Source organism: Varanus komodoensis, unplaced genomic scaffold (genome assembly GCF_004798865.1).
Source record: "Varanus komodoensis strain SLA01 unplaced genomic scaffold, ASM479886v1 scaffold13_3, whole genome shotgun sequence".
Lineage (NCBI taxonomy): Eukaryota > Metazoa > Chordata > Lepidosauria > Squamata > Varanidae > Varanus > Varanus komodoensis.
In genome coordinates this window covers 12,492,074-12,508,281 of record NW_025335409.1, presented here as the reverse complement: position 1 = coordinate 12,508,281, position 16,208 = coordinate 12,492,074, and the positions used below count along the sequence as shown (strand labels likewise).

Sequence of the window (16,208 nt, the reverse complement as noted above, 5' to 3'; positions counted from 1 at the left end):
GATTATATCAGTTTTCAGAAATATAATCAACCTAATACACAGATTTCTTCTTCCTGCTCTCATTTATCTGAATTAATTCATTTCAATTAACATTGTTAAGGAAAACCTGTTTCCAAATTATATTTGCTACTGGGATAGTATGTCATTCAGAGCTGCTGCCAGATTAATAAGCTGCCTTCCATGTGAAATCCATCTTACCTTTCAAAAGCATTATGACGTATTTTTCTGTTAAACGCAGCACTCCATGGTCGATGTAATGCAGAAGCGTGTGCAAAGGGAGACATCGTACTCCCAGCCCCACGTGCAGAGTATGAAATCCTGAATCAAGAGGGAAAAAACCCGATGTTGTGAAGAAAAATATGATGATTCTTGACAGAAACTAATCACAGTGGTACATAACTATTTATGGGCAGTGGATATAAAACTGTCCCCTAAATGCCATGAATAAGCTTTGGAGTCCCAAACAAAAAAGTGTTTAGAAATGCAGCATTCTGGCCTTACAATATATGTTTATGGAAGCATGTTAGAATATAACATTAACCCATTTCATCACTTAGATGAAAAATGCCTTTACAAACTCAAGAAATTGCTTGTACCCTCTATAACACTTCAGTATCTCGTTACAACAATGCATAGCTAAATTTGGGCCCAGATAATGTAAAAAGAAAAAGCTGCTGAGATTATTGCAGTAGTAAAACTGTACACTGCTAATATATACTGTGGTCCTATGTGCCTGAAAGATGGAGGATGAAATCACCCCCATGACCAGAACAGTAGTTGATTCTTCGGCTGACCAAAAATTGCTCAAGGACGCAGCCCAACATTCCTTGCCTTCATGGCACACAAGCCTCTGACTGCATCCTGTGCATGGAGGGAGACATGATGGCAGCGGTCTTTGCTCCCGCCACAGCCATGCACCATGCAGTCAATCTAGATGGTTGTTTTTGACTGCCTACATAAAGCACTAGGGAGGCATGATGGCCAAGAGAAAAGGGCCCGAGTCCCCTCTGCACTAGCTTCCTCACATCCCTTCCCCCAGCATGCTCCTCCCTCCCTTCCCCAAGGCCCAGCTGTGATCTTGGGCACGCAGCCAGTGGAGTCCTGCTTGCACCAGCTGTGCGTGTGAAGTACTTTTGAAGCGGCATTACGTAGTTCTCTGTTGCATCAGTCACAAAGATGAAATGCAATTATTTGTATTTTTAAGAGAACTCCCTTTTAAAAAGACACCCCACAAAACAGGTTTGCACAAAAGGTACTGCCACATTCATCTGTCATCATACATAATCGAAAATGATAATGAAACATCCTAAATTAATGTTCCTGATCAAAAGTGAGCTTTCTTTTCCTCAGCACGCAGTTATGCAACCACTCATTGTGCTCTCACAATGAGCAAGATGATTAGCCAAGTCCTCTGGTGAGCACATTCTTAATTGGATTAAAAAGCAAGCCAAAGATTGGGCCTGATTATACACCCCTTGCTGCTCTGACAAATTATGCAGTGACATGGAATACAGGTTGGTATGAAGACATTTCTTCAAGTTTCTTCTTAGAAATCTTCCTGCTGCTAACATCAGAAAAACAATTACGCTTGTCACGAGTGGCCCTTCTGAATCCTCACCACTCGCTCAGATGAACATTAATATATTGTCTAGGGGCTCAAAAATCTAAAACAAGCATTCATGAGGGAAAGCGTTTAAAATGTATTCTTCACAGGTCGCTTTTAGCAAAGAAAATAAATGGTCAAATGTCTACATAGTTTTTGATTCTTCTTGTTATATGTTGTTTAATGAGGGCATAGTCAAGGTTTTCTTTATCTTCAGGGCAGGGATATGCTCCAGATGTTTCTAGGGCTCCAATTCCAAGCAACCCCTGCCAGGAGAGCCAGTGGGCCCAGTGGATAAACACAGCAACCAACCACATCTGGGGATGTACAGTATCTCCCTCCTCTGCCTTATATGTAGACCCATTTGGGAATTGAACTAAAGTTAATTTAGCTTTGCTGAATTACCAATTTACTTACACAAAGCTGGCTTCCACAAAAAGGGTATTATTAATTACAGGCATATTTTACGCTTCCTGCAAAAAGCTTAGGACAACATACATTTATTTGCCCTGAACAGTTTTAGCTTCACAACAGCCCTAATGTGGTAGGGTATGCTAAGGAACAATAACTGGCTTAAGGTCATCCACTGAGGCCCCTCGCCAAGTGGGAACCTCAGCTCAGGTCCCCGCAGTCCAACACTCCAACTCCTTGGCATGCCGGTGAGTCAATGCGGTGAGCCACTCCTCTGTCCCAGGGCTTACCGGGAGGCAGCGGCACACACATTCCATTGGCAGCCTGTAGAATCTGGCACATGATGTGGAATACAACCATCTCGTTGGATTTTCGTTGCTGTCTGCTGTGTGAAGAACAGTAACAACATAGAAGTAAGCACACCTCTGGTGTCTGTAGTCCAGCTTCACAAGCCAGGGAAATGCCAAGCATAAGCATGGAAATGCTTTCCTTGTCACCCACCTCATGTTTTGGCTTCTACACAGATACCTCTTGTGGAGGGTGTGTGTTTCCTTTTTATTTAAAAACAAAAACACCAGAACACAGAAACAAAAACCCAGGCTTAATACCCTGGTTTGCAAACTTGCATTAAGCCAGAATGCTAGGTTTTAGACAAAATGGGGAACTCAGGTTTAAGTAAACCGGGAGCTCCATGTCACAAACAGCATGTGATGAGACACGAGGAGGGGGGAGGAAGGGAAGGGCTCAGTTACCACCATGTTTTATAGAGCTGGGATTCTTGCATCTATCCCTTTGGCTGCTTAACTATCTGCACACTAAATGTACATCATCAATTGAAAGCTGAGAAAGGAGACTCTGGAATAAGTCCTGCTAGAAAAAATAACCCAAGAATTAAGGACCACACACAACAATGCATCTGCCACTGGCTTTCATGCATCCTGTGATCCTCAGATTTCTTTAGCTAACCAGAGTCACGGGAGTTGAAACCTCCGCAATCAGGTGTACTGATTTAGAAAGACCTGATTCATACCATTGAGAAAATTTAGATTGGTAGACCCTTCGGAGCAGTTTAGTCCTACAGTTTTATACAGTGCTTTTTTTGTAAGAAAAAAAGGTGCCAGAACTCACATCTTGTTAATCTTTTATTTAAAAAAGTATACATTCAGTTCTTAACATAATTTAATTTATTGTATTTAAGGCAAATGTTCATAGTAAATTCCAAAGTTTTGTCCAATTCTCGTCCGACAAATCTTCTCAACTCCTTTCCCTGCTGTTAGTATCTATGTGTCCTGTCATTGTGTCTGTTAATATTCTGGCCTTTTTATTGGTGGTTGAGAAGTAATTAGTAATTTTTCTCATTTTTAAATTTGGGGTCATACTTTTACACTAAAAATCTAAAAAGGATTTTCAATTCACCAACTTTTTTTAAAATAAATTATTAACCTTTCACACATAGTCAATCACTGTACACACACCCACACACACCAGTTGTGTAATGAAACATAATGGTTACTGCCCGCAGTAAGCACTCAGCGCACGACCACACAACCAATCACAAGCCAAGCAGTGCCACAAGCTAAGCAGCGCCATCACAACCAGTGTGGACGAAGTACGCATGCATCGCATTCGACACACAAGCAGCCCACATGCACCGTTTTAATGATTTTGCCGCCCACCTGCTACGCTCGACAGAGCGATTCAAATCCACGTGGACCAAACATCAAATTTTCAAAAGTTACTTTTAAAACTTGGAAAATCCATCGAAAAAAGGTGCTGGAACTATGTTCCGGTATGTTCTATGACAAAAAAAGCATAAAAAAAAAAAACAGTGCTGGTTTTACAGCACTGGGTATTGCTATAGCCAGGTCATTGCTGATAAGTTATTGCATACTTGGTGGCAGTACATTTTCATGTTCTGTGCTCTGACGATGAAATAATAAAAATTACACCCCCCCATCTAAATGGATATCTTGGAGTTCTAATATATATAATCTAGATCAGTAGCAGCAATTTGTCCTCTAGACGTTTTGAATTACAACTCCCATCAGCTCTAGCCGGCACAGACAGTTCACAGGAGTCATGTGGAGGGCCTTGAGTTGTTCTCCACAATCTAGGAGTTTGCACTGGCATATCTGCCTATCTGTCAATTGTAATCTTAATGCTGCAGTAGCATCTGGACCATCTAGCCTCTTTTACCTGTTTATTATAGATATTATTAAAGGAGAAGGAACATCAACAGGACACAGCACGTGGAGTGAGATACAGCTAGATTTCCTCACCGCAGTGTGTCACAATACATGTTCTTTTTTATTATGTATTTTATTTTATTTAGAAAATACGTAGGCCGTCTGTCACCTCTGGACAGCTTACAACATTATTTCAATCCTCAATAAAATAAGTTAACTGTTTCACACTGAGCATAAAACTAATCTATTTAAAATAAATTAAATAAATCTAACACAATTAAAATTACTATATGTTAAAAACAATTTGGTCCCCTTGCTTGAAAACAGAGGGTGCCTGGACTCAGCTCCACCCTACCTCCAGAAATGTAGAGGATGCCACATTTCTCATGCATATACAGTGGATATTTTTAATGTTGCTGCCGCTGCTATGTCTCATCAAGTTGTCTCCAATTTATTATGACCCTGTGAATGAGTGCCCTTCAAAACATCCTGTTCTTGACAGGCCTGCTCAGCTCTTGTCAACTAAAAGCTGAAGTTCCTTTCATGGAACTGACCCATCTCATAGCTGGGTAATGTTGTTAATGGCACACCTTATTCTCCTGCGTGATGAACAAAAGTTAAAAGAAAAATTTAAAAACTTCACATGGTACAGCTCAAATGAGACTGTATATGACTTCTGCCCAGAGGTGGGAGACGTGGGAAGAAGCAGCGTATTAAGAAGAAAGGAGAATGCTGGACTAAAATGTCCCCTCCCACATCGTACTAGGTTTTTACACAGAGATTTTTTTTCTTAACACATCCAGTTCCACAGCTAGATTCTGATGTTGGGCAGTCTCAGGAGGTCTGTATCATACAGCTTATCTGTCACCTTCACTACACTACGCAAATTAGTGAGCAAAATGCTGTGTTGCAAATATTAGGCTTGACGGAAGAGTCCATTAACTGGAATCTATTCCTCTTTGTTTAAGACACTCACTGGTTCATCGAGGACAAAGGAAAACACAAGAATGTATAAGGAATGACTGTTCTGGGCACAGAGTTAATTTTCCACACTAAGCAGCTGTTCACTGGCAAGGTCAGTGCCCCTGTTACATTTATTTTAGAAGGCAACATAGTGCCAGGCAGTAACACTGCATGCTCTTCTGCAGGGGCCCCACTCAGTGAAAGTCCATCTGGAGGAGATATCTGGGTTGAGTACTGAAGACTACCAGTATCCAAACAGAAACAGACTAGAGGAATAATTGTGCAGGGCTTCCTTATATCAGATGACTCCTACCCGCAAATCTGAAATATTCAGACCAGCCAACTCACAACATTCCTCTGGTTTGTCACTGATGTGGTAGCTGCACTGTATAAAGAACTATGAGAGAGCATCTCCCTTCAGGAAAGACGGGTCCTTGGAGAAATGATCAAATACCACCATCTGGATACCTTATTAAGCTGGATCTTATCATATATTCGCAACATGAAAGCTTGGAAGAAAACTTGCCTTGGTTGGACAGCCAGCCACAGAGTAGATGGCAAGATAAGGGTCATGACATATACTGGGCAGTAACAAGCATGCTGGCTCCCAAAGACATCAGCCGACCAATTTCAGCTCACCAGGGGGTGTGCTTGGACTGAAATGAAATATTGCTCAACCATTTCTGGTGGTGATATTTAATATGCATTCACGTTCTTGTGTTGAGGGCCAGTTAGAATGCATCTATTTGGAAAAGTGGCATACAAATTAAAGTAACAATTTTTGAAATAGCAAAGATTAAGTAAAGTTATTAAAACACCAAGAATAACGCCAATAATAAAATTGGCTGAAGAGCAGGCCTCTCCGTGCCATATTATCGATTTCTTTGAGATATCCTCTTAGTTTCAGAAGTGGTCCACTATGGGAATGGGGAAGGGCTCAGTGTTCAATAAACGTAAGTTCAGAGGTGCCCTTGGTACACAGAACTAATTGTGCAGTCCTGGTCTTGGCCATTTTGTTTTAAGGGCACAACCCTAAGCAAATTTATACAGAAAAGGCCTACAACTCCCAGCATGCTGGGACATGCAGGAATAGACACCCTTTTCCCTGTCTTCTCTGGCATTGGATCTTGTTCTCACCCACATCAGTGTTAGGTTATTTTTTTTTATGATAACTACTTACAGCGAGAAGGCCCAGGAATCAAGACTGTATTTCTTCCACACGTTCTCCATTATCCAGCATATTAGATCCAGCTAGAAGTTTAAAAAAAGTATATTTGAATTCTTACATGGCAGGTCCTCAGCTTTTCTTTTTCTTAGGGTGCTTCCAGACAGAGGGCTCCCAGTGCTACCAGTCACTTGGCTAGTCTATTCCCCCCACCCAGTTAGATTTTTTGTGGGGTGGGGAAAAAAAAGAAGAAACTGCAGGGAAACGTGGAAGGGATTCCAGATAGACGACAACAGTGCCTCCCCGCAACTGAGCGATAGTAAAAGTCTTGCCTGGAAGCACCCTTATTTTCATGTAAACACCATCATGTATTCAGTGTACTTGAGCAGATTCCAAAGCTGTAATTCTAAACACAAATGATGGAGGGTAAAGCCCACCAAACTCGGTAGGACATCATGCTAAGTTAATATGGTTAAAATTGCACTGCCTGAAAGCAATTCTGTGTGCACCTACTTTGGAGGACACCTCATCCAAAGTCAATGCAACTTACTTTTGACTCTCAAGTAAACCCACTGCCGGAACACAGCCCCCTGGAACTCTCCCTCAAATTATAATTTATACCATGGGCATAAAATCCACCAGGCCTGATCCAGAGATTACCCCATCCCCAGAATAATGACCTCACCATTCTGGGCACTTTCCTGCTCCCACAGTATTCTCACATTCAAGGGAAATTGTTCAGGCTGTGCTAAAATACAAATTTTTAAAGGGATTAGGTGCGCAATCTACCTTTGCATATGGGCTCCATTTATTCCAATGGGATTTGCACTGGACAATTTCCCAGAGCCTGAAACACTGGTTTGTTGAAAAGAAGACAATCCAGTGATAGAGACAGCTTGGTTCCCTGTAAATCCATCCCTGTCATTACCAAGTCTTCTCTAAATATGTGTGGCTTAGTGGTTAGGGTGTTGGACTTGGACTCAGAAAATGAAGCTCACTGGGTGCCTTAGGGACAGTTACTGACTCTCAACCTAACCTACCTCACAGGGTTGTTAAGAGGATAAAATGGAGAGAATTACATAAATTACCTTGGGCTGCTTGCATGACAAAAAGGGGTTTATACGTAAATATAATGTAATAATAATATTTTTTTTAAACCAACCAGTTTTGAAACATAATCCACAGCTATTTGCTCAATCTTCTTTTTGCCAACATATTGTAGGTGCCTCATGAAATGATCTTTCAACTGTGCAACCATCTAGAAAAAATAAAGCAATAACTACAATTCTAATATTAATGTTGAAAACAGATAAAGACTAGTTGTAGCAAACTAATAACCATCGATGCCTTTACCAGATGAACATAATAATTAGCATGTTGGCTGTCACTTTCAATTGTGCTATTGTGTTTAATAGGTTCTACTAGGTAAACACCCACAGGATTGCAAGCTAGGCTGCAAATCATAACATTGAAACATCAGAGACAATACTTTTTTCAGCAACTAAAGACTGTGCTGGCATTGAAACAGCAGCAGCAGTAGTTTTACATGGTGCAACATGGAAGTGCTAATAAGAGCCAGGACAGCTTCACTGAATGCATAACAACCCTCTACATGCTACTCCATGTAACCTTTAATAAGAACATTATGGAGATCACTGCCATTCATTTTCAGGAGCAGTTCTTAAAAAAATGACACAAAGAAAAAAATCCAGTTCAGTAATGTTTAAAACAAGGACCCTGTGGTAAAGTCAGATTTACCACTTAAGTCACATGGTCTACAACAGCATCCTACTCACTCCTTTTTGTATATAAACGTTTCCCACTGCCAGAAATGTTTATTCTTAGGCATGTGCAAGCAGAGAAACAAGTTCATGTGGTTTCTCACTTCTACATATTCCTGTGAATGAAAGAACAAATGAAACAAGAGATTTTCTGCACAGCATGCAGACGGAGCGGGGAGAGTTCCCTTGTTCTCACAGGTGTGTATTCTCAGTTCCAGAAAAGTATAGATTAAGGACCAGAACTTCCATATAGAGGAATCCACTTCACAGGATGCTCCCAGCAGGGGGAAGATACAGTGGTATTTTCACAGCTGCCCGCAGGCGAATTTTCAATGTCATGATTACACCCAGATGTTCAGGATATGACCTAACAGCAGATCCATGAGCTAGAATACACACTTTCTATGTGTAGCGATCTACACTCATTGCAGCATCGCTGCTCCGCTGATACAAGGAAGCAGAGCTTCACAAAGAAATGAAATGACAGTCACCGGCATCTGCATGGCTTGTTCACACTTGTTAAGCAATACTGCCAAAGACATACCAGTCCTGTTAGCAATTGCTGCTGGTAATCATCATCTTGGAAAAGAGGAACTAGCCTTTCTTCTGAAATTAAGCATAAGAGAGAGAGAGGGTATGATTTAGGGCCCTTTGGGGGACAAGATCCCCACATTTGCAAAACTTTTAAGTTGGGTGTTACACTTAAACCTCCCAGAGAGCTTCAGCTATCAAACAGTATGAAATGAAATTTTAAAAGTTTGACTGGTTTTGATGACTCAAGATTAAGAATTTTATACAGATCTTCAATGTTGCCTCCTCAAGTCTTGTGGGTAAGCGAGGCAGGAAATATAGAAGGCAAAATTAACCCTTGCAAAAGTGCTGCCAAAGCAACTATTGAAGCAGACGAATACCGTCCTCCTTTTCTGAACTGATATGCTGTGTAGCGAGTTAATAAATATGTCACTTCAGCATCTCCACATGTTGTGGCAGCTTCTGGAAAAGCACACCTAGTTCCCCCTTTTCACACGCTGCATTTGTTATTTACTTCCTCAAAAATGGTAGTGTGCTGATGGGCTGAGAAAGAAGCCACCACCTTTTCCTCACCAGAAGACACGCACTGTTTCAGTCGCAGTCAGTGTCTAGGGAAACCACAGAACTGCCTTTCCCAGACCGGTGCTGCCCTAGCTGTGTCGGGGGCACAGGCTCAGTGTGGCTAAGGAAGGCCGGCATCAAGGGTCCTCTTTCTCCGAAAGCAAACCCAGCCACTGTTTAGGACAAGCCCGGTTAAGGGTGGCCTTCCCAACAAGCCTGAGAAGACAAACCTAGCATGAAGAAACTCTGCTCACCACCATGATCCCTTTAGAGCCAGCAGGCCCACAGGCCTCTCAGAAACAATACAAAGTACTTTCTGTTCTGGACGTGACATTTCTAACTCGCATCATGCACAGAACCCTTGAAGAGAAAAATTAATGACTGAGCTGTAGGATGGCATTTGTTACATCTGAAACAAAACTCTCCTTCTGGCCATTTTGCCCACTCAAGCAAAATGAGCCGTACAGCCGTAGTTTGGGGCCACTGAATTTGACTGGAATCCACAAGAGGTCACTTTACAACAAAACCCTGGTATTTCCAAATACCAACTGGTATTTCAATGCATTTCATGGTGGCTACTGGTGCTTCCATCCTGGGCATGGATAACTGGGAGTTCCATCATAAAATGTCTTTAGAATCTCTATTCCCCCAGCTAACAGCCTACAAGTGCTAGGATGAATTTGTGACAAGTGAGCACAGAGGAGGCTTGATCTTCCTTGTCTTATTTCTTTTGATCTAATGCCATTTCAAACATAAGCAAAGCAAGTATGTCTGCCTACAACTTATTTCCTGCGGCAATAATTCTAACAGGAAAGTGCTTCTCTCAAGAAATCTAGAGCAACATTCCTGCAGTCTAGTGAAAAACTGATCTCTCTCTCTCTCCCTCTCGCTCGCTCTCTCCCTCTCTCGCTCGCTCGCTCTCTCTCTCTCTGACACACACACACACTTTGGCAGTCCTGAATGAGGCACATTATGTCCAAAATGTCAGTCTACAGTGACCAGTGGGAAAGAATTTTGATTCAAAATTAAAATTCCACTACTTGGGTCCATTCAGCAGCAGTGAATGCTAGTCTTACCTGCCTTCCATGTTTTCAACCCAGAAATGACCCTAGGAGAAAAGAGAAATGTTTTTGAAGAGCTTCAAAAGGAGCACAACTAAAGCTGCTGTAGAAAAATGGCATTCGACAGCAACTTACACCACATCCATTAATGTTTGCAATGGAAAATATCAAGAACTGAAGACTTTGGCCAGTGGGAATTACTGGAAATGTTATGCCTGTTATTTGCTATGGCTGGATTCCATAAGGCAAGCATTCAATAGGCATTTCACAAGGAGATGGAGCAGCTCTTTGTTAATCCACAGAGAAGGGCTCGGAGGTAAAGAACCATATTTACATGCATATCTAAGTGCTGCGGTCAGAGAATTCACCCCGTGGGGGCACTTCAGAATTGCATTAGTATTCTGTGGGGTGCAATCAAGGATCTTGAGTTTTACATACTGGGGAGAGGAAAGCTTTGCAGCCAGTGTGGAATGGTGGACTGGGACTTTGGAGATCTGGGTTTTAGTCCCCTCTTGGCTAGGATGCTCCCTGGGTGACTTTGTGCAGTCACTGACTCTCAGCCTAACCTACATCACAGGGTTGGTGTGATGATAAAGTGGAGAAGATAGGTAAGTTGTCTTGGAGTCCCTGAAGAAAAATGGTGGGATAACAAACAAGCAGATGTGTGGCTGAACTTGCAGCAATTCTGTTGTAATTTACGATGTGCTACTCTATGGAAAGAATCCCACATTGAAAAGGAGGTTAGCTGCCCCTAAATTAAAAATAGGATTCTGACAAGAACTTATATTTAGTCTTCACATCTAAGTATGTTCTACAGGGGTGTTCAAAGTGCAAAATAACAGACTGCTATGTGGACAGGTAACTGTACGTAAGTCGGCATCTTGGAGACCCTTTACCAATCCATGGGACAGAAAACTAATCTACATTAGGATTAAGATTATTTTTTAACACTGAAGTAGAACATATAATCTCTTTCCCTGGAATAAACCATGCATCTGTAGGCCCACATGAGCCACAAGACTGCTTAAAGGCATTGCTTTCCCTAAAGTCTGAATGAGTGCCCAGCAATCAATACTAAAGTATTTGTCAATACTAATGTCTTGATCAATACTAAAGTCACTGAGCAATATTAGATCTCTCTCTGCAAATGTTCTCTATTTAGAAAGATCCACTTATAGAACAGAATTTGATCAAAATTGAAAACATAATTGTTTGCAATAGTACACTGTTTGGAATGCAATTAATTCTTGATAAAAAGGAAGCATCATCCAATAAAATGTTAAAGCTGGATATGGAACAAGCTGTATTATAGCCATTCTATCTCAGATGTTCCAGGTGCAGTGGCTTTCTTCCTAAACCAAAGACTCTTGAGAGGTTTGGCCTCAATATCTCCCCTGTGGTTTTCCCTGCTCATCAGACTCTCAGGATATTTCCTATGAATGAACTGGAAAACTCCCTTGTATTTGAAAGGATTAGCAACATTTTTTAATTACAGGATAGTATTTTAAGATGCATCATTTATTATCCACAAGGCCTCAAATTGTTTCCCTTATTGAATAAGAACAATCTGTCTCCTATGCGTATGCCTGGAAAAGCTGACCCAATGGCATCGATGAAACTTTGTGACTTTCTTAGCCAGACTCGCTTAGCCAAGTGCCTGCCCACTCACTTCTTCTGAAACCTTTACAACAATCTTGGACTAAAGGACTGATATTAATAACTTCCTCCAAATGTTATTAGTGGAAGTCCAACCTATCCAAGATGGCAGAACGATGTAGTTAAGTCCTTAGAAGAAAATGGCTTGTGGTGTACCTACATCTTGATCTACCAACACTAAAGAATAAAGGATAATGGAAACACAAGACAAAGTTCTCGGTGGTACATACTGTAGATCCAGCAAGCTTTGGCTGCTACAACTTATCGACCTTCAGTACTGGTGTAGGTTGTGGTCTGATTGGTTCATACCCCCATCTTGGATGGGAACATTCAGTGGTGCAGTAATAATTGAACATGTTTGCTGTTAAATTCATGTCTGGAATTTAACCTATTTAAACTACTTGTAATTCTTAAAGCTGGGCTCCATCATTTTGAATCCAATGATCTGGGATTATTTATTATTACATTTATATTACTTTTTCCTCTTGCAAGGAACCGAGGGCAGCTACCATGGCCCTCTTCCCCTCCATTTTATCTCACAGCAACTCTACAACATAGGCTAGAATAAGTGTTGGTCACCTGGTGAACTTCATGTCTGAATAAGGACTAAAATCCAGATCTCCTCACACCAATTAGATTCCCACAAAAGACTTACTTAAGCAATTATATACAGCAGCTAAGTCAAGCATAGAACATAACTAAAAGACTTGAAAGTAGCCAAACAATAGATCTGGGGGTGGGGGAGGGAAAACTATGTTTATATACAAATTTACTCAGCAAGTGCAATAAGCAAGAAATCCCAATTTTGAAAGCATACTATAGTATAATTTGTATTTCCTATATGTGAGCCCTTCAAGTTTCTGGTCAAATTCCAATCAAGTAATGATGCTTATATTTAATGGCATCTGATTAATAAAGCACCCACGTGGGGCTACCCTTGAAGACGGTCTGGATACTTCAATTGGTGCAGAATAGAGCTGCCAGGTTGTTCTCATATAACCCCAGTTCTCTGCCAGCTCCACTGGCTCCCAGTTGAAGTCCGGGCCCAATTCAAGGTGTTGGTTATGACCTATAAAGCCCTAAATGGCTTGGGACCTGGATATCTAAAGGAACACCTACACCCATATATGCCTTTGAGATCAGCAACGGATGCCCTTCTCCGGGAACCCTCTGTGAATGATATTAGGAGGGTGAGTACCCGGAGGAGGGCTTTCTCTACGGTGGCACCCCACCTATGGAATGCACTCCCCAGAGAGGTCCACCTGCCACCATCATTATTTGTTTTTCAGCGCCAGGCTAAGACCTTTTTATTTAAAACTTATTTTAATTGCTAAATTATTGAATTAATTAGGATTTTAAAATTAGCCGAGAATGCACCGGGGGTTTAAAAATGTCTTTTCTTTTAAATTGTTATAGTACTATTATTTATGTATGTTTTTATGTATTCTTTGTGAGCCGCCCTGAGGCTTTGTTGCGATGGGGGTGGCATAGAAATGTTTTAAATAAATATTGGGATAGGAGCTGATTATGGTGTAGTAGAAAAGGACAAGAGACAGAGGCTTGCAAAAGGTTAACTAAAGCTGGATAAAGGTCACACACTTGGCCTGGATAACCTCTGCCTAGTAACAAATTGGTACTAATAACATTCAGCTGGAGCATTCTAGGACAGAAGTCCATGAGGCTGGCTCCATAAAACACAGCCACTTTGTGTAGAACAGAGCCAGAGCGGCACACAGGGCCCAGGCCCAAGAGACTCATCCAACAGTAGTCAAGACTGGTTCTGAATGCTCCCAAAAGATAGCCTGGCCTTCGAAATGAAAACTTTCAGCTGGCCAAACCTTAGCCAATTGCTTAGTATGTCAGTAGTTAATACAGTTCACTTCAACAAGTATATACCAAGTATATTTGAGTTTCAAAGAGACACTATCACGAATGACCACAGAACAACCTCTTACTTTGCTTGCATATGGCTGTCTTTAAAAGGACCTTTAGAAGATCTTTCATCCATGAGTGTGTTAGTACTGCAAGCTATGCTTTTTCTGTATTGGCATCAGGTCACATTATACTAGCCATGTTAGTGAAAATGACTTGCATGTGGCAAGAGAGCCCTGGCTCAGGCTGAAGGCATCGATCTAGTTATTAGGCGAATCTCTACCATCACAGTGACCAAATTCGCAGGACTGGGGAAGAAAACCATGGCGGCTGACAGAAATACAAAGCAGGGATGAAGACACTCCATGTGATGGCAGAAATCCTCACGGTAAGAAGTTCTGCATGTTACAGGTGAGGAATGGATCATTTGCCATGAGGAGTCATTTGCTATTGCTAGGGGAGTCTACAAAATCTTTTCCTGTCATCTGACAGGGCTTGAGAACACATGGCCCTCGAGATGTTTTGGACTATAACTCCCATCAGCTTGAGTCTGTTAAGGGATTATGTGAGCTACGGTAGAATAACATGGAGAGCCAAGTGTTTTCCACACTTGCCTTTAATGCAGTTGGTTTCCTGCCTTGGGAGATACTCGCTGAAAAGATTTATAAATCTCTTCCAAACTCATTTGCGGTCATAATATGGCTATAATCCAGTAACAGATTCCTAAACACTGTGAACTCTCTTAGCATTTAAAGACACTAAAGATCACAACACACTGAAAACAAGCTGTTCTCTTAAAATGCAGCCTTTCATATAATCCAAACTAGGAAGAATATCTTAAAAGGAAACTTACCGTTTTGCATGGACAAATATATTTTTCATATCTGTTGTTCTTTCTTCAGTAGTCTAACACAAAATGTAAATTATCTGAACTGAGAATGTTATAAAATGCAGCCAAATTTATTCTATCAGCTTCTAATAAGAACTATGGTCACTACAGAATACAGTCAGATTATAAACAAATGCCTCCAAGTCTACATCAAAAATAGTGGAACTGATGCAGGGAAAAGGCAAGATCTCTTCTTTTCAGAATACAGGTGGGGCCAGCATAGATGCAACAGGGAAACCATGACTTGCTGTTCTGTCTCTCCTCTCCTCTCCTTTAAATGGAAATGTCCGAACAAGTTAGGATCTGAGACAATAGTCTGACTCTGACTTGTTCTAACAAACTATAGTTTAAACAAGCCACAGCTGATCAACTATATGAAGCTAGATGTACAAAGCCCGTATTGGCTTCCTGAAGTCTCTGTCAACCACACTGGATTAAAGTATCCCACATGTTTAGACTGAAGACAACCAAAGTACTTAAATAGAATCCCTACTCCCAAGATACTGTATTTCTGAATAAGTTATAAGAATTATCAAGATATTGCTGTCTATCATTTTTACACTGGGTGATAAACTTTTTTACACGCACACATATGCAACCTATCAATCAAAATGGTGTGTCTACAATCATGCTGTCAAACTTCCCCTTTCAGCTAAAAATAAACAGAAATTCTATCCTTTCATTATACAATGTTTGCAGATCAGCACAGTGTAAAGGGAACACTGGTTTTAGTTTTCCCAAGAGATGTTCCGAAGTTTTGATACAGCCACCTTTTCTTCCTCAATACCATCATGGTTGTTGTTTCTGTTGTGGTCGTGATTCTAATATCTCCAGTAGCAGGTTGGAGTGAACAATTCTGTGCAGTTTAGTCAGTTTGCAAATACATCTACATATTTAAGAACATGACATTAATTCTAGAAGTACATTTACCTCATCTAAGAGCAGCTTATCCCATTCCTGCTTAAGCTCCTTGCAGTTGAAATGCAAGTGTGGCTCAGCGCATTTCACACATTCCAAGCTCAAATTTAACTTCTCCCAAAAGCCTCTGCAATGTTGTACCTCAAATAATCGAGAAGGAAAAAGAGGGAGGCAAAGTTGTTTGTTAAACATATGCGTATGCAAGTTTTTGTCTCTCTTGTAACAAAACATACACAAAACAAGGTTATGACAAATGCAGAGTCCAAGATCAGCAACTGGGGAATTTTAAAATGTTTTAAATGGGAGAAAAGGGATAGTTCACCCCCTACACACCAGCTTTTAGTGTAGCTTCAAAACTTGCAAGTTTAAATTAAGAACATGCAATAGCCATTTTATTTCTGAAGCCCTGAGAGTATAGGAAGTATCTCCTGAGATAACAGTAAGTTGTGGAAGTATTAGACAATTAACTCTGCTTGGTATTTTAATAATTAGACACACACTGAGAGTTTTCGCATCAGTATGCATTTTGTCCCCTGCCCCGAATATTAGATGATCTTTGAACAAGTTCCTGTAGAACCACTATGTTGATTAAAACATGCACATGGATTTTG

The 16,208-nt window shown here is 40.9% G+C and overlaps 1 protein-coding gene across 5 annotated transcripts in view; it reads right to left on the bottom strand.

The window, feature by feature from the left end:
• The window catches only part of LOC123019955 (gamma-secretase activating protein), a 56,167-nt gene that overhangs the window by 9,261 nt on the left and 30,698 nt on the right, over positions 1–16,208 (bottom strand). For 2 of the 5 annotated variants that reach the window (XM_044423205.1, XM_044423203.1), the window contains exons 20-27: positions 15,610–15,738; positions 14,644–14,696; positions 10,278–10,309; positions 8,654–8,715; positions 7,491–7,586; positions 6,344–6,414; positions 2,305–2,399; positions 199–318 (exon numbers count right to left, since the gene is read on the bottom strand). In XM_044423205.1, the coding sequence (XP_044279140.1) occupies positions 199–318; positions 2,305–2,399; positions 6,344–6,414; positions 7,491–7,586; positions 8,654–8,715; positions 10,278–10,309; positions 14,644–14,696; positions 15,610–15,738 (658 nt within the window). The remainder of the gene's footprint in view (positions 1–198; positions 319–2,304; positions 2,400–6,343; positions 6,415–7,490; positions 7,587–8,653; positions 8,716–10,277; positions 10,310–14,643; positions 14,697–15,609; positions 15,739–16,208) is intronic. The other 3 variants (XR_006413998.1, XM_044423206.1, XM_044423204.1) reach the window with 2 other exon arrangements.